Raw genomic sequence first — 19500 nt, 5'->3', positions numbered from 1 at the left:
TAAGACATTAAGATAAAAAGAAGGTGGCTGGATGTTAAGAGTAAAGAAGTTGATTAAAAGTAACAAGATTGAATATGGCAGTTAATAAGAAAGTAAAAAAGAAGCCAATTTTTAACTGGATGTTAAATGTATCGAGGATCAGACTGGACATTAAAAGTATCAGAGGTGATCTGAAAAGTAAAAAGTAACTGATATTGATGTTAACTGTATCATGAAGCTGATTGAGCATTAAAAGTAAGCGCTTCCTGACGGGGTGTTAAAGCTGATTTGATGTTAATTAAAAGCAGTTGATTGGACATTAGAATCAACAGAATACATGTCAAAACAAAAACAAAAGAGGCTCACAGTAAAATCCGATTGAGTAATTTTCCCATGATTCTGGCTAAATTACTCAACCAGACTTTAATGTAAGCCTCAGTCGTATCCCTTCCTAGAAAACTTTCTTTCAGCTGCTCCCGTCAAGGGGTTGCCACGGTGGACCATCTGATTCGTACCCAACTTGGCACAGATTTTACACGGGATGCCCTACCTGATGCAACCCTCCCATTTTATCTGGGAAGCGGGGCTCAAACCCAGATCCTTAGATCCCCAAATGAACAACCTCGCACCTTAGTCGCGGTCCTCAACCCTTCTTAGAATATAATTAATGTAAACCTAACTGTAGTGAAATGTCCTCTTTGGGAGTTAAGAACCTTCGGGTCTTTGGCGTAATCATTAGATCTTGTGCTTCCAGGAGGTGACTTGAAGTTCCTCGGCTTGATAGTCGTAACTGAGTGAAGTCGACTGCCTGAGTCGGGGACTATGGGAAGCTTTGAGAACAGTAGGAAGTGTTCACATGTACCAAACCCACATGCCGTGAAGCTAAATATGACAGCACTCCCACCGAGCATTTGAAAGACTTGCTCTGTGTGTGGAAACTTGGTAAACTCTTCAAGTGGCTACCCGAAGCTAACTTTAAGCACAAACACAGCACACCTCCCGTCAGGGGCCACCTCTCGCGGCTCCCGGGGGCAGCGTAACACTTCTACACACACCGGCTCGCGGTTTTACTTTCGTTCCTCATTAAAGGCTGGACACCTAACCTCCCAAACCCCCCCCCTTGGCATTGCCGCTGAGCGAACTGCTCTAGTGGTGCGTGTAAGTCTCAGACGTACATAAACACAGACACTCGTATACATGCGCGCACACATGCTGGCATGTGTAATACATTTCCATGCTTATAAAGAGGAAGAAGAAGAGGAAGCGTAATAGCAAGGCCTTCGGGTGAGCACCGCCACTGCCTGCTGGCTGACTCTTATTAGATCCTCTCCGTTCCAACAGCCACTTCCTCCCTGTGCGCACCCTCGTTTTCTCATTAGCAGCTTTTCTCAGCACACCTCCTCCAACTCCGTGGGAAGCCATGCCGGTGTCAGAGGATTTGCCGCGCACGGATTCGCCACTCTCTCGGCATGAAGCCTCTGCGAGAGACGAGTGGGTGACCGGGCCTCCTGCGACGATGCGGCCGGCTAATTTGATTCGCATCGCTTCAATCAACAGAGCTTGGCCTCTAACTCAAAGCGAGACATCCTACATCAGAAGCACGAAGAATCGCCAGCAACCTGTCAATCGCCTGACTGATTAAGCGACATAACTCATTTATGTCTTCTTACTAACTAGTTTAAGAGTTCAGACTCACAGGCGACACCAGCGCATGCAAATCCCATTAGCGTCTACCTATATTTCTGTAAGCTGGCTCGATAAATGCACTGCGAGTTTAAACCAGTCTGAGTTTGTTTAGATCATTAATTTATTTGCTTACAGACAAATAACCGTAGGAAAAAACAGTAAGAGAAGAAAGAAGACAGCGAGACGCTTGTCAGTGCCTGAGCATGGGAGCAGCTAACCCAATTGGCTGTGTAATTGTTTAATTTGTCTCATTACACCTAAATGAATGTAATTGGTGTTTCTTCATACTGTGAGAAGCCTGAGCAGGGTGTGTGTGTGAGAGAGAGAGCTTTAAGCACTGCATTTGTATTTCTGTCAGCGTCCGCCATCTCACACACAAGTCACAAAAGAAATAATGACTTTAGGTAGCATCCTTACGTTGGGAGTTTGCAGAGTGCGGTGTGATTGAAGCTGCTGTACATTAGGGACATGTGATTGAGCATGGCGTCGGCGGAGGGATCGGTGACGCTTTGTTGTACTTGTTTTATAGGCAGATGCTGTGTTTCCTCTCCTTGATATTTTCACAGAGCACAGTTTGCAGTCTGCTTTACGCTTGCTGCCGTCGTTAGTTAGTGAAATATATTCAGATCGCTGTCATCTCATGTCGTCTGTTCATTCGCGCGATATCGTACAGATAGTATCATGTGGTATCGAATGTTAAGTTCTGGAAGTTTGAGTAAATGCACATGGCTCACCGATTCAGCATCGATGCCTTTTGCTAGTCTAAACAGACACCCCACGTGTGTATAAAATTCATTTGTAACAGTGCTCATTGATAACTGATGCCTTGATGCTTCACTTCCTCTTGTTTCTATCAGCTGGGTTTGTATACATACATCACAGTTAAACTCAAGCAAATGTTCTTTAGAGCAGGGCGCCGGAAACCAGATTTGGCACAATTACTAGCGCGGAAAGCAACGCAAAGGCCATGGAAGCAAAAGGCTCAACCATCGAAAGCCTAATCACAGAGCCCTGGTCAAGTGTATCTGCACTGTGTGCCACGGCAAAAGTCAGGGGACGCTCTCGTCTCGGCTCGCCAGCTAATGGGAGCTATTTGAGGAAGGACACGCAGGCAGCGGAGCAGATGGGCACCGTGCTATGCCCACCTACGGCGGCCGGCTGACGCACCGCCTGCACTCGCGCCTAATGGAGGGCTTATAAAAGGCAGGCAGCGCCGGCGCAGGCCCGCCACTCAATTTCATTAGCTGCTAATCAGCCAAAGGTGCCCTTGGCTCACAGAAAAATAAAGGCCTGTCCGTCTGGAAATCAAAAAAAAAAAAAAGAATACTTGTGGGGGGGGTGAAAAAAAGCTTGAAAATGGATGTCTGTTAGCGGTTTAAAAAAATGGCAAGGTCACTCAGTTGAGGCTTTGCAGCAGAAGCGGCGAGAGAGAGTTTTGAGTGTGGATGTTGTTTTAAACTGCACTTATGATTGTGTAGCTTTATACAGTTATTCTTATAGATGTTTTTCTTTTACTGAAATGAATGAGATGAACCCTTATCTAAGTTTCCTGTCAACAAGGCACAAAGGAGACGGTTTTCTGAAAAAGTGAGTGTGTCAGGAAGCTAACACGAGTTACATGTGCAGACAGCGTGATAATATTAAGCGCTAGCCACACAGCACGGATATACAAATTAATTATTGGTTATATGCCTACATTTCCCCTTTTCAGCAGCAGGTCACGGAGGCTCGGCTTTAATTGCCGGAGCATATGGCTGGAAACAGATTTTAGCTGTGGGACCCACACTTTCTGCCACTGTACTTCTCCGCTCACTAAGATGTGTGCCATATTGTCAATGCTGGCAGCTATTGTTCCACTCATTTACTTCATAGAGCTAATTACTCCCTAATAATAACTTTACCTTGGAGTTTTTCTCTCTCCTTTGCCAGCAAACCTGTTCACACTACATATGTTAATTATCGGCACATCTTCATTATGTTCAAAAAGCTTTAAGTTCAAGCTGTGCCGCCTGGCGAGACACTCCGAGTCAGTTCGCTGCCAACTTTCCACTTTTTCCCCCGGTTTTATTTTTTTTTTTTAAATATTTTTTTCTTTTACTCTCTCTCTCGCTCTCTCTCTCTCTTCCCTTTTTTGCCTCAAAAGTCGAGAAGAAAAAGTTTCTCTCATGTTGTCTTCTAAGCTGCATTTTTTTAAATCTCTCCATTCTTCTTCTTCTTCTGTTCTCTTTTTTTTTTGCCTTTATAAGGACTGCTGTCTTGATTAGAAGACTTGCGATCCACAATCCAGCGGCCCAGCGCTTGTTAGATCCACTTCCTCTTCATGTACCAGTTTATGAGTTGAATGTACTGTATTTCTCAGATCGTTCCTCCAGACATCCTAGTGGATGTGTTCACAAATCTCATCCTTATCCAGATGCTTTGATTTCTAACATCTGTCTCGCAGTGTATTCAAATCAGATCTGTGAAAAGACCCAAAAGAGTTTGTACAGTACATTATAATAAAGCTATGAGTACTTTTTGTGATCTAGAATAAAAAAAAAAAAAGAAATGTTTTTTGTTTTGTTTTGTTTTGTTTCTTGGAGTTCAGTTGTTTTCTCGTGACAAAGCGCAACTTCACTCCACGGCTTAAGACGAACCTTTTAAACAAAGAATTCTTCTGTTTCACGAAGCAAAGGAAAGCAGGGAAAGAAAGAGGCATTATGAAGTGCATTATAAAATAGCCAGCTGTTGAAGGGCAGGATTAGTGGTGTTTTCAACGAGCCCTCATCCCAGCCTGAGTGTATTCTCTGCAGCTTTGTGGAATGTCCTGAGACAGGCTGAAAAGAGGAAAGGCCATGAGAGCGGTGGACGGAAATGACCAAACTAACTGTCTGACCACATTTATAAAACCTCCTCGTGTGTACGTGTGTATAAATCTACTGTACATATCATCAGCTCGTTGTGGGCTGAGGCAGCATGTGTGTCTGTAGACCAGCTGCTTCGGCAATCTTGCTAAAGCGGTTTTCTGGACAGCCATCAGATCCCCACAGGCATTGTTCAGCCTCAACCTCATTTCCTTGCTCGGGTTTTTAGATCACCTAGAGCAGGGCTAGATCCTGACCTGCAAAGTATTTCAGTCTGATGAACCTAAATACTGAAGAGCTGATGAGACTTTCAGTGGTTGAAGCTAGCTCTTCCTATACAGTGTCATGTTGGCATGGTATGTTAATAATAAAAACAGAACGTTTAAACCCTGGACACCGGACACTCCTTCCATAAATGTCCAAACCTGCATGAAGATGAATATTATGGCATATGACTGCAGTTGCTTTAAGAGTTTTCTCATCAGTGGGTTTTGTACCAAGTTCTCCTCCTCTCGTGAATACTTGTTGACCTGAACAAAGTGACGTTATGTTAACCAAAATAAATGTCCTTGTACAATAGCACTTACACCACACAGTTAAGAAGGGATTTATTTATGGTTTCACTCTCTGGTATCTGGTTTCTCTTATGGTTTCTTCCTCATGTTGTCTCTGGGAGTTTTTCCTATATAAGGGCTTTATAAATGGAACTGAATTGTGTCTCCAACCTCGAAGGGTCTAGGGTTTGAATTTTGCATGGGTCTGTGTGCGTGAATTTTGCATGTTCTCCCAGTGCTTGGTGGGTTTCCTCCAGGTACTCAGGTTTCCTCCCACAGTCCAATAGGCTAACTGGCATTTTTAAATTGCCTGCATGCATGCATGCCTGTGCCCTCGCACAGGACTGGCACCCTATCCAGGATGTACCCCGCCTCATGATTTATTTACAATTTTTTGTAAATAACACAAAACTCAACAATTTTTTTTTTCTTTACAATTTTGGTTTAATTTTTTAGTTGAATAGTTCCTCTTGTCCCCCACATCTTCCCTTAACTTTTATTTATAAAATTAAGCTTCAGGGCTATTTATTCAGTAGACATAAATGTCTCACGACTACTGCATGTATAAATTACATACATTACCAATACAGTAGATAGAGATGAGCTTGATAACCTCTAGACTATCCTATTCAGAGATTGTTTAACCTTTAATGGAGCAAAGAATCGCTTTCTATAACTTACAATTATGAATACAGTGAAAAACATTATAGTTTAGGAAGTGGAAATATCTTAAGGATAGTCAAATTTATCTATGAATTCTTAAAATAAGATTACAACAAACCAAACATAGGAATATTTAAAATATTATTTATCATTTTAGTAGTTTAAGGAATTTATTTCTTTAAAAAATAAGCTAAATCATCTGCCAATAGAACAACACTTTTTCTTTTTTTTTTACAATTTTAGTAGAATTTGGCTAGAAATAAGCTTAATAATGTTAGATTTGGTTTGTTGTAAAATTATCTCAAGACATTATAGCTAGATTCAAGAAAAATACACTTGCTAAGATTGAATGTTTTCAGTGTATCAGTATTGTTTTATTAGTTTTGTGTTTTTACATCTTTTTTATGTTAAAATATATGTGCATTATTTAAAAATATTATTTTAGGTGGGTAAGGAACCATATATTTTAACATTACTGATCTTAATTTGCAACATTAAAATTTACGACAATAAAAAAGGGGAAAAATTTACAAAATTAAAAGAAAAAAAGGCTTGAAAAAAGGAATTTCTGAGTATTTTAATGAGCACTTATATAAAGGGATAAACTAGATCAATGATGTCTTGTGTTTTAATTTGACTTTCTACAGTACTTTCACTTTCACCACCAGGACTGTTCTGTATTCAGCTAGAGCTAAGTCTGAAGCCTTTAGCCATTTGGATTGTAACAGGATAAACAGAACCAGCATGTGTATACTCCTTTGAAAACACTGTACCTACCTGCTCCTACAGACTAATCTTCTCATGCGTGTGTCTGTGTGTGTGTTTGTGTGTGTGGCCTACAAGCAGAGCATGTGATAGCCGCCAATCCTCAAGAGCATCCGCATTAGCGTTTTACACGCGTGCGATCATTAGCACATGCTAGCCGGTGCTAACGTGACCGCAGAGATGCCGCAGGACCGTAGCAGCATGCCGAGATGCAGGCAGCACCAAAGGAGCATATGTCCAATTAAGGACTGAAAGACAGAACAGTAGCGTAGCGCTCGCGATTCTTGCTCACAGGGGGCCTATCGGAACGTAGCGGAGGAATAAAAAAAAAAAAAAAACTAAACAGAAAACAAAAGTGGTACTAACATCTAATTTGATCAGTCCTGGGAGCAGGAGTCCCTGCCGTTTTGTGGTTCACCAAAATGCTGGGGTAATTATATTGTGGTGAGAAGACAAGCAGCCCCAGACGCTGTGGTGGGACTGAGAGATTACTGCGATGCAAGAACGAACGAGAGAAAAAGACAGCTTCTCGCTCGAGTCTAACTTTATATGTTAGCAAACGCTTTTGCTCTGTTTAGCACACGTAACTCACTTTCTATAGCTTTAAATCAGATGCACAGAATGCAAACCCTGCTCATGTCCTCACCTCGCTGGCTCGGTCTGCGAGCATCCCGACACGTTCGCATTCGCACAGTCACTGATGTCACTTCTGGAGCCTTTGTGTTTTCCTGGCAGTGCTCTCATCAGTAGAACCATCTGTCCTCTCCTTCCCCACACCCGTGCGCTTCAGACTTGCTTCTTGCCAAAGTTGCTGGCTTCATTTTTTTTTTTTTGTCTGCAAGAGTGTGCTTCTTCTTCTCCTCTTTCTCTTAAAAATGAAAAAAACCTGAAACCTTGTGAAGAGGCATGGCACCTTGCCGAGCACAGTGGGCCCAGATGTTACAGGAGTTTTTGGGAGCTGCTCCATGTGACGTGGTGGGTTTGGCAGTGACAGGGGTGTCGTTTCTGCTCCTCTTGTCAGGGGACAGGTGCAGGAGGGACCGGGAGTGTGTGTGTGTATGTGTGTATGTGTGTGTGTGTGTGTGTGTGTGTGTGTGTGTGTGTGTGTGAGTTTATTTGATCCCTTGTCGTTTTGTCTGTTCTGGCTGCGTCACTGTTGGCCGACATACCGACATTTCCTTTCTCTCTTTGTCTCTCTCTCTCCCTGTCTCTCTCTCTCTCTCTCTTCAGCAGGTCCAGGGTCAGCTGCCACCTCTGATGATTCCTGTTTTCCCTTCAGATCAGAGGACTCTGGCAGCAGCCGCAGCCCAGCAAGGATTCCTCCTGCCTCCAGGCTTCAACTACAAACCCGGCTGTAGTGAGTGTCTCTGCCGCTATAAACCTCAGCCCTGTTTCACGATCGCAGAGGCAATTCTGAATAAATGTCTTACAAAGAGATGTTTTTAGGCACATTCTAATCAGATCTACACATTTCGTGTACACTTGACAGTTTTTTTTATTTACTTTCCTCTAATTTCGCTATTTTTACCCATATCTTACTATTTATTTAATAGTTATCACCGATCTCAGAGCTTCCTCAAAGTGGGTGTGTATGTTAATGCCCCAGCTGAAATGCCCCCACATAATGTATTTTTCGTACCTTTTTTTCACCCCTTCTTCATATGCACTATTTCAGTGTCTATGTAAATGAGTTACTGCTGAGCCTCGCTGCTCTCAAGAACAACAGAGTTAAGCAACAAGCCGGAGGGAGGAGCTCTTCTTATATGAGGTCACATTAGGAGAAAAATCTGATTAGTTTTATTTTGCCCTGGCTAGTACAAAAATTATTTATACGTTCATTTTTTCTAAATTATTTGTCTGTACACACACCAAGGAGGCTCATCTGTATGTCTAAAAGTGATTTAAATTGATTTTTTTAATTAATACTTTAATTAATACTTAAATACGGTGTTTGTTGAAATATTAATTTGTCCTATTAAGTAATCCAAGATGTGAAGGATCTACCCTTAAGGACCTCCTTGTTGATGAATGGTTCAGCTGGGACAAAGTCCTTTTTTTCTGAGAGTGTATGGATAATATAATTTATTCAATTGTGTTTACTTCATGGTAAAAAAAAATATTTTATTCTTGAATCTAGCCAGTCTTTATATAATTTCTTAAAATACGATTATTACAAACCAAATATAAGACAATATTTGTAGTCAATTGTTATTGAAATTGCAGGTGAAAAAGACTAATTTCACTTCTTTCAAGAAATTAATGACTAAAAACAAGCAAAATTATGTTCATTTATTAAGCTTATTTTACTAGAATTAAGCTTAATAACTTTATATTTGGTTTGTTGTGATCTTATTTTAAGAAATTATAGTTAGTCTGGCTAGATTAGAGTATATATATAAGATTTAAAGTATTTCATTTGCTTAAATGCTAAGATTTTTTTTGCAATGAAGTAAATACCACTGACTGAATTATGTTATCCATAGACTCTCAGGGGGAAAAGAAAAAAAAGAGAAGATTATGTCCCCGCCATAAGGAAAATTAATATTACTTCAACTGTTTAAAGTATCAATTAATGGTAAACTATCATTTAAAATTTGACGACAAATAAGCTCAATAATCTTATATTTGGCTTGTGATAATCTTATTTTAAAAAATTTTAGATAGTCTGTCTAGATTCAGGATCATTTCAATTGTTAAAAAATGACATTTTTTGCAGTGTTGGTACTTAAGACAAGTAGCCTGGTTGAGTTAAAGTAGGATAATGAAATGTGTCTGCAAAATCTTTTTTAAGGCTTTGCTTATTAGTAGGACAGGGAAATTCAAGGCAAATTTGGAGATAGTAGCTTCAAGTGATTTTTTTTAATTAGAGATAAACTGGCTTTCTACTACTACATGATGCTTGCATCTGCTTAGGTCGTCTTATTAAACTTTCTAAAAAAATACTTTCAAACAATAGACCGGCATCTCAGCACGAACTTTTGAACCATTCTGCTGTTCAGCTTAGAGCCTCTGATAGTGGATTGGTGAAACCAGATTGTTCAGGCCATAGCTGGGCACGTGTTTTATGGCAAGCTCCTTTCCACTGCCTCAAGTTCAGCCAAGCGACAGCAAGGCATGTTTGTCTCTTCCACATGACAGACTCTCAGCTCTGTGCTTTTGTGTCCCTGTGCCTAAGCGCATGGCAAGTACCACTAAGCGAAGGAGAATAAAAAGAAACGCAGAAAACTTCCTCTGGGGTTTTGCTTTTTTTTGGCTGTAGCAGTCCAACTGTGAAGCAATGTGTTGTTTACCGCGAGAGGCGAGCGAGCTGTATGCCAGCAGCGAGCATGCTGAACGTGGAGAGAGTGACCTGCCCCAGGTTGCCACACATTAACACGAACCGCCGCCAGTACATGCATCCAAATAGGCCTCTCGCACACACACAACACACACACACACACAACACACACACACACATCTCCCTCCCTAGACGGGAGCGGTCCTCAGCTCCAGCTCCGCCCACTGCACTTCACAGTTTCCCAAACAAGTCTTCCTTCCCACTACACACACTTTCCCTCCCTCTCCCCCCCCTCCCCCTGTTTTAATTACCACTAGCCACACCGTTGCACACTGCCCAACTTTTTCAATTACGCATGTGCTTTTTAGTGGCGAGAGATAGCCTGCCTAAGGCAAAACGGGAAAAAAATGGCGAGGAAAAACCAAGTCCCTCCGGCGTGGGCCAGGTCCAAGGGGGGACCCTTGTTCCCACCCGACTTCCCCAGAGTGGGACCGGCGAGTCACAGCCTCCACGCCAACACCAACATGTTTGCTTTCTTTTTTCCCCCTCTCTCTGTTTCTCTCTTTTTTGCTCTTTTGTTACAGCTGTTCCCGGGAGAGAAATAAAATAGCTGGAATTTTTCTGTTTGTTTAGGGACTGACACAAGAGGACAAGGAGGGAGAGCAAAAACACATCATCTCCCTAGAATACATCCTTGAATCGGGTCCAGAGCACTCTCCAGTCTGTAGGCTGGGGTTGTTTTTTAATAGCGACAAGAGTTGCCTGGGAAAAATGTTTTTGGATAATGGGTTCGGGCGTCTGGTTTATTGCTTACTGAGACAGGGTCCTGCTTCCTCTAGTGATTTTTTTGAATTTAGAGACAGACAGCATGGAGTCTCAGTCAGTGAAGACGGCCACAGGGCTGTCCACTCATCCACACATGTGGAGCAGAAATATGTGTGAAAGTTGCTGATGCTCTGAGAACCACAGAACGCAGGATGTCTCAGCTCTCTGATCCATTTCAAAGGATACTACTGTGATTTTAAACAGACATGGCTCCTCTCACACACTCAAAGGAACCCCGACTTCTATGCCAGGCATGTCCAACCAAATAACGTGGTCCACTTATCGGACCAGTTATGAATCACACACTGGCCGAGTGATACCAATAATCAGATCATTTGCAACGTTTGCAGCCCTCGCCTCTAATTCCCTGCCACAAATAACCTTTCTCCCTGGTTTTCTCCTGTGATTAGAGAAAGCCTACCTGCAGGTGGACACTAATAAGCCCCTCCATTCAGACTGTGAGATCCGATTCATGTGAGAATGTTAGGATGAGCGTTGGCTGAGAGGCTTGAGCCAACTTCTTCATGTTAATTACAGAATGTCTTTTTATCAGTGCTTGCGTCTTCGACCCTTCAATCACACTTTCATTACAGAGTGTGGTGAGAGCACAAAAGATGGCTTTGTGGATGACAAAGACAAAGAGAATAAAGGGGCTGGGAGAGTTGGTGAGGCAAGAGAGAGATTTTTTGGAAAAGAATGAGAGAAAAGATGTACGTTGATACACAGGTAAATAAATGGGTGAAAAGATGGCTAAGATTAAAAATAGAGCCGTTCTCTCCATTTACTGAGTAATTATTGATCAAAAGGCAGGAATTGTGGACCTGTGCTCTGGTTGTTTACCGTAGCGTTGGGGGCAGGAACCATACAACTGTGCTGTGACTAATTATAGAGACTTTGGGGCAGGAACTATGAACCTACTGTATATGGCAGGAATTGTAGGACTGTGGTCAGATTAGGTATAGTGACGTTGGGGCAGGAAATATGGACCTGCGTTGGTATAGAGGACGTAAACTGTAGCTTTAAATTCTGGGTGGTTATGGTGGAATTGGTCAGATTTGGGTAGGAAAGGTAGAACTGTGGTCCAATTCCTTATAGAAACTGCGGAACTGTTGTCTGATAAGTTACAGTATAGTGGCATTGGGAAACAACTGTGGAACTGGTATCTGGTTGGTTACAGCACTATTCGGGGGGTAACTGTAGACCTGTCTTTTGGTGGTGAGAGTGGCATTTGGGGCAGGATCAATGCCTGTTTAGTTGGATTAGCATTTGGGAGGTAAACTGTGAACATGTTATCTGAATGGTGGCATTGAAAAACGAAAACTGTAGAACGGTGGTCTGAGAGTGGTATTATGGCAGGAAATGTAGACCCCGGAGAACTGTGGTCTGACTGTGGTATTAGGGCAGGAGCTGTAGGACTGTTGTCTTATAGTGGTATTGGAGGAGAAACTGTAGAACTGATTTCTGACAGTGGTATTAGATCAGGAACTGTAGAACTGTGGTCTGACAGTGGTATTAGGGCAAAAATTGTAGAACCATGGTCTGACAGTGGTATTAAGGCAGTGGTAACTAGGGTCTGGTTGTTACTGTATTTCTTGAGGCAGGAAGGGTGGACCTGTGGTCTGATGGTTAGCATAGCATTCGGGAACAGGAACTGTGGAAATGTGGTTCAGTTGGTTACAGCAGCATTTGGAGCAAGAACTGTAAATGTGATCTGATTGATTATATGTACTATTGTTTAGAGTGTTCATTTCAAGCAGAAACTGTGTACCAAAGACAGCAAATGAGGACTGCACAGATGTCCTTTATTTCCTAGTCATAGAGCCCGTTATTTTAGACCAAATGCTGTACTCCAAGCTGGCCCACTCCCACTTTGAAAAATACACAATGATTTGTGGGGACAGTGGAAGGTTCCATATAAAACCCTGTAACAAAGGTTTTTATTGTCTTGTTGCAGTTGTAATTTGCTATTGATTAAAAAAAAGTGCACTGATTTAAATGAAAAGTAGAAATATTACAGTATATTGACCTGCATCTATGCCTTTATTTGTTTTTTTCTCAGATGACACATATCCTCTTCAACTGATCCCAACCACCATGGCGGCTGCAGCAGCTGCCACACCAGGCCTCGGACCCCTTCAGCTTCAGGTAAGAGTCACGTCTCAGTGTATATGTACAGCACAGTATTTGAATAACTTCTTACCATAGAGACTTGGATAACTTTTTACAATCGCGTTCTGATCATGAAGAGGTTAACATAGGAATGAGAAGAATTTACCAAGTGTTTGTTGAAATCTGGTACCGAACTGGTGGTGAAGACACATAAACTTAAAGACTCGCTTCCAGCAAAAAAAGAGGACCTTTTGTTGCATTCTTCTTCTTATGAGAACACTCTGTCCCCAGAAGTGCAGCGTTACAAGTCTTAGAGAATCTCTGTGTACGAGAGATTGTGTACAAGAGAATGTGTCCTTGTCCTCCAGCACAGCGTCTCTCTCTTTTCCCAACCTCTCAAACTCTCAGCACTTTTGTTTTCGGGGGTCCCGAAGCGGCGGGTGACAATGCCTACTGTTCTACCCGCTTCTTTGCATCATGCCAACTATGGGTTGCCATAGAACTGGGCCTTTGTGTAGCTCCAAGCCCCTGAGACAGAGAATGCAGGCCTGGCTCTGGGGCAATGATATTGTTCTGACTGGAAAGAGAAGACCATAGAAACTCTCTCTCTCTCTTTCTCTCTCTCTCTCTCTCTGTCTTTTTTTTTGGGTGGGCGGTTGGGGTGGGGGTGGAGGGGTGAGTGTTGGAGAGAGTACAGAAGCAGAAGGAGCCCTTCGACTGAACTGAAAGCAAACACACACACACACAAAAAAAAAAGAAAACAGCAACTGAATAGAGCAGAATGGCGAGTGAGCCGAGGGAGCGTCGAGAGCGAGAGAGCGAGCTGTGATGGAGCTCTCCTGTCCGCGCCGTGGTAAACACGCAACGTCTCTCTTTCTATCTCTCAATCTCTCGGCCATTCTGTGTTTCCATCTATCTTGTGCGCTCTTCCTCCCGCGCTCCCTCCTCCTGTTGCTGGCTGGAGGAGGCTCTTGTTTGCTCTGTGAGCATGCCATAAATCTCCACATCGCTGGAAAAAAGGAGTGCACATCTGCTGCAGCTTTCAGTGTGTGTATATGTATGTGTGTGTGTGAGAGAGAGAGAGAGAGGGAACGAGAGAGATTGTAGCCCTCCTCCAGGCCACTCTCTGGCCAGCGCTATCCTCCGGTCCTCAGGTTAAGAGCCTGGCCGTTTGAGATGCATTAACCTCAGGGCCCAGGCAGGCCTCCATTAGCCAAACACAGCTGCACACTGACGCCCATTTGGGTGCAAATTAATAGCTCTTTTTCACCTGCATACAAACACGTGCACACACTCACACACACACATATTCTCACTCGTTTTTTTTTCAATCCCCCTTTCCAAGGATTACATTAACAGTAGTCCAGATTCCTCTTTACAAGTAGAGTACATCTCTCTCTCTCTCTCTCTCTCTCTCTCTCTCATTCTTGTCCCTGTGATTACACGTCTTTGTTGTGTGTTTTATCACACCAAAATCTCGTCTCCATATGTTCTGCGCTGTTAAGATTTTTTTTTTGAGATCCCAGATTGGACAGCTTTGTTTAAAAAAAAAAGAAGAAAAAAAAAAACATTGCACAACACCAGTGCTACTGTTCGCAAGACTTCTTCTCCAATCCCTTTACCACAACAACACACACTGAGATTAAACCGTTATCACTGGGAAAATCATCTACTTCAGGCTAACCCAAATACAGACGATGAACTGGATGGATTTCTTTTCCTAACCAGAACAAGAAGAGGGGGAAAAGAGAGAGAGCGAGATGGAGAGAAGAAACATTACGATAAAACACCGCGTGTCATTATGTGATGGGAAAATAATAAATAACGCACTGGTTTGATGAAAATGAGTGAACATCATATGCTTTATCTGTTTTCTACAGCTGCCACCTGCTCTCGCTTATGTTATAGCAGCTATAAACTCCAGGTTATCTTTAATTCCTCTCTTTAAGTTTAACAAGAAAATAAACCGCGGCTTGTTACGTATGTTACTGAGAAACCTTTAAAGTAAACTTAATGATATAAGACAGGCGTGTGTGCGCTAATGTGGCAGATAACTCCAATCATTTTCAGTTTGATTACCGACAGGACAAACGGGACAAAAAAAAAAAACACCTGACAAGAGCTTCCACATCGAGATGAAAGAGAAGGAAGCAGCAGTTGTGAGCCGCCATATTGGAAGTGTATAAAGGGGGTCAATAGAGACGGTCAGGCATCATATGTGGAGGCAGATGTTGGACCATATTGCAGCGGATTACTGTAAGAGGACGCGAGAAGACAAAGTAAAAAGCAGGTGTAAAGCGTAGTCGTATTCTGTCTGTTGATAAATGTTTTTCTGTGACAAGTCCTCCGAGGGAGAGAGGGAAAGAGATAGGAAATAAAAAGAATGAAAGAACGAGTGTGTGTGTGTGTGTTTGCAGTTGTGCGTGTCCGTGATAAGCACAATGCATTCCAGAGCAAACTCTTCGCATGAGATTCCGATCTGCCGTCTTTGTCCTCGTCCATTGAGGTCAGTGACAGAGCCAGCAGATAAGTAGCAGGATCGATACAACAGGGATCATGCTATCTCCGCCAGACCATAATAGGCTTACACACCACATAGTACACTCATACAGTATACACACACTCTTCGCAAAGTAAATGTTTCAACTAAAATGCATGTATTGAATATTAAAGGTCTTCTGTGTCACTTATTAATCTGAAAATAATTAAGGCATCAAAACAGCCGTGTCCCCTGACAATAGATTTTAATTGGGCTTTTCTTTCTTTCTTTTTTCTTTTTTTTTTCGGGGTTCCTAATTGAGGTTCGGTTAGCGAGAGAATTCTTGGCAGCGTCTTCAGTTGACTGCGGCTCGTGTCAAAGTTCACCGTTCTAATCGGCGCACGGCAGAGCTCATGGATCTTTACACCCCTCCTGTAAAGAAAACACACACACACACACACACATATATATAGAAAGAGAAAAAGGAAAGACAGATAGAAATAATAAGACAAGGAACGCTGGCTAGCGGTGCCCAATCAGCTTCAGGAGGCTCTCTCTCTCTCTCTCTCTTTCTCTCTGAGACACAAAAGAAGACAAGACCAATGTTCTTTAATGAGAACAAAGCGAGGGATTAGTGACGAGGCCGAAGACGGACGCCTGCAGTCTCTCAAACACTCGCAGATGGAAAGTGGCCGGTAGCTATGACGGTGTGCGTCAGGGCGTACGGGACATAATTAGGGGTTGTAGATGCATGGGTCAGAAATCAGTCACATGGACGTACCTTGTTCAAATACAATCCAAATCATTTCCTATAACAAGTTTCGTTGTCCTTTGAATTTTTTCATTCACTGATTTCTGATGATCATGGCAAAGACTTTCTGTCCTGCAACACCTTTGAACAAGCGAAAGTTTTGTGTATTAGTAACAAAAGATAAGGATAAACTCTCACATTGTCCAGACGGCATGATGGCGTAGTGATTAGCACGTCTCCTTGCGCCTCCAGGTTCCAGGTTCGATTCCCACAGTACCTAGGGTCAGGTGTTTTCATGTTCTCCCCATGATTGTTGGGTTTCCTCCAGGGCCTCGTGCCTGAAGTCTCCTGGGACAGGCTCCTGGCCTCCCGCGACCCTGTCTACAGGATAAAGCGATATAGACGATGAGTGCGTCAGAGAGTAATATAGCCCACCCTGGCAACCCTATTAGCTATTCCGCCAGTTGCTCCATCCCTCCCTTCCAGCAGGGGGCAGAATGAATTTTTTTTCTTCCCCAGTTGCAATTGCAGTATTTAGTTTAATCAAGTATCCATGTATTTATTATCGATGCCGCTGATCCTGTGTTGGGTCTCAGGGGGCCTGGAGGGTATCTCAGGGACTTCGGGTACGAGGCGAGGGGACACCCTGGGTTCTGTCGCAGGGCGCGCACACACAAACACACCCAAGGAGAGTAGTATGGAAATGCCAATCAGCCTACAGTGCATGTCTTTGGACTGTAGGAGATTTGAACCCCCAACCCTGGAAGTGGGAGACGACAGCGTCTCCAACTCGGACAGGGGACAAAATCGATGCACTGTGAGGAGCGAGATATTCTGAGACTGTTGTTCACGTTTAGTATTTAGACAGAATTAAGCCACGCCCAGTTTCAGTTTCATGTAATAAAATGTACATGTATGAATGAAGTGTGTGTGTGTGTGTGTGTGTGTGTGTGTGTGTGTTGCTGACATTTAAATTTGTCCATCTTATGAACACACTCTGAACATTCAACCCTTTCACGTGTGTGTGTGTGTGTGTGTGTGTGTGTGTGTGTGTGTGTGTGTGTGTGTGTGTGTTTGTTTGCCTGTGGTTATCCCAGAGGCAGCGTCCTGTCACTTCTTGTCTAGTCATCCTGACGATAGCGAGGCGATGCTTTGGGCATGTTTAGTGCAAAAAGTGTGTGTGTGTGTGTGTGTGTGTGTGTGTGTGTGTGTGTGTGTGTGTGTGTGTGTGTGTGTGTGTGTCACTCGTTGGCTCTAAGTGGAAGAAGCTGGTCCTGTAATAGAACTCAATTCTGAGAGCAAATAAAGTAGTCTGATTCAGTGGACTGGACACAGACTGTATCTAACACACACACACACACACACACACACACACACACACAAATGCACGCGCACACACACACACACAGCGCCTTAGCTCATCTGAAGGAGGAATTGAGTCACGCTTGAGTAGACACACATCCAGGAGACACGGTGGAGGTAATTGAACATAAATGACCAACAAGACCTTTATTTTATCGTCTATTCCCCCAGTGCAGCTCACACACACACACACACACACACACACACACACACACACACACACACACTGCACAAGACTGCATAATGTTTACTGATCACAGAGACCTACATATTCCTCTGTGTGTGTGTGTGTGTGTGTGTGTGTGTGTGTGTGTGTGTGTGTGTGTGTGTGTGTGTGTGTTAAATAAACAAATGTACAGTGGACTTTTGTCTGGATGGAGATGTATACGTCTGATATGGGCGACAGAAAAGTCTGGCGAAGGGTTTAATGCAAGGAGGAAAGAATGAAAGACAGAAGACAGACAGAGAGAGAGAGAGACAGAGAGACAGAGAGAGATAGAGAGAAGAAGAGAGAGAGAGAGAGATTGCCATGACCATTTGCATAAACCAGTCTTTGTTTCCTGCTGGTGGCTGGCAGCCAGAGAGGAACAGAAGGACGGAAGTTTTACTCACAAACAGCCACTCGCTTTCCAAATCTTAAAGAGAAAGACACAATTCAAAAATGAGCCCAGTTTCTCTCTCTCTCTCTCTCTCTCTCTCTTATTTTTTCCCCTTGTGCTCGATGATTTTCTCCGGATACTCATTCTTTCCCGGGAAAGGGAAAAAAAAACAAACAGCGAAACATGGCGCACAATTTAAGAGAATGTTCTCGAACAGCAGCACTGACAGCAGCGCAGCTGCCCATCACGGGTTTATTATATTAATGCTCCAACTCTAATATGTTATCGTTTCCATGGCGATGTCACGTTCACAGGGATCTGCGCACTAAATTCTCTGTTTAAATGTAAGAAATATTGAGGGAAGGAGTCTCCAGTGTTAACGACTTGTACCAGTAAAGCTATAACGTAGGGGCGGTGGGGGCTCAGTCAGGCTCTGGCCCTGAGGTAATCATCATAAGGTCGACGGTTCGAGTCCTAGCTCCATCAGGTTGCCACTGTTGGGCCCTTGAGCAAGGCCCTTAACCCTGTCTGATCCAGGGGCGCTGTATAGTGACTGAGCCGGTTAGGAATAAAGAATTTCACTGTGCAGAAGGTGATGCATACAGGCTGAACTTAAAGCTGGCAGGGTTTAGGTTTTCCAACTTTCTATCTTCAGGACAGAGGAGGTTTACGCTACTTCACGCTTCCTTAAAAAGCATGACAAGATGCATTTTTTTTCATTAAAAACAAGTGTTTGCAGCTGCTATAGCATAAGTGAAAACAGGGAGTCACTTGTTTTATGGACATCCCACAACAATAAAAATCAATGTAGATGGGTTTAAAAATCTGAAATGTCATTCTTTGATAAAAGATAATAATAATAAAATATATATATATATATATATATATATATATATATATATATATATATATATATATATTTTATTTATTTTTTTATTTTTTATTTTTTTGCAAATGCTGTTACAGATAAATGCTGAATTTCAGGATTGATATTATTTGGTGTGATTAATGCTGCCTAATCACACCACTTTAACTTTGATGGCTTTCCTGTAACAGCACATCACCATGTTTTTTTCTTTCTTTCTTCATGGGGCGAGTTTGTTAGATTTTTTAGTTTTGTGATATATATTCCAGGATTCAAGGAGCTTTATTGTCATACCAGCACACTTCCATGTTCTGGTACGAAATTAGGACCCAGGTCCCGTTCAAGCCACAGAAATAGCATAGTAGTATAAATATGAGGGTGTAGATATGTATATATATATATGTATGAAATAGATTAAAGTACACATGCAACACTTTTCCTAGTCTGTGTTTCTTATTTAATCTAAGTTCTGCGATTTATTTCTCACCACTTGTCCTTCATTTTGGTAACCTCCTCTTGCCTTTTTGATGTGATATTTCCCATGTTGCTTTGTTTTCCTGGAGACTGGCAACTTCCCCCTCTTCACCTTGCCTTAAAGCAAGTGCCTCTCTTCCACATCACCGCGCCTGACCCTAGTGAAGAGCGGGGCTTTTTTGCCACAACCTACCTTAGCGGTTGTCTCCTTCGGGGTTGCTCATAGCTGTTAGCGTCATCACCTCGAGGGACTTAGAAGTGACAGAAGT

At 42.7% G+C, this 19500-nt stretch overlaps 1 protein-coding gene across 4 annotated transcripts in view; it reads left to right on the top strand.

The window, feature by feature from the left end:
* Window positions 1–19500, top strand: part of sox5 (SRY-box transcription factor 5) — a 253505-nt gene that overhangs the window by 213969 nt on the left and 20036 nt on the right. For 3 of the 4 annotated variants that reach the window (XM_053508513.1, XM_053508514.1, XM_053508511.1), the window contains 2 exons: window positions 7721–7847; window positions 12652–12737. In XM_053508513.1, coding sequence (XP_053364488.1) covers window positions 7721–7847; window positions 12652–12737 — 213 coding nt within the window. The remainder of the gene's footprint in view (window positions 1–7720; window positions 7848–12651; window positions 12738–19500) is intronic. The other variant, XM_053508512.1, reaches the window with a different exon arrangement.

This window comes from Clarias gariepinus, chromosome 12 (assembly GCF_024256425.1).
Source record: "Clarias gariepinus isolate MV-2021 ecotype Netherlands chromosome 12, CGAR_prim_01v2, whole genome shotgun sequence".
Classification (NCBI taxonomy): domain Eukaryota; kingdom Metazoa; phylum Chordata; class Actinopteri; order Siluriformes; family Clariidae; genus Clarias; species Clarias gariepinus.
This window is presented reverse-complemented; position numbering and strand designations above follow the sequence as displayed.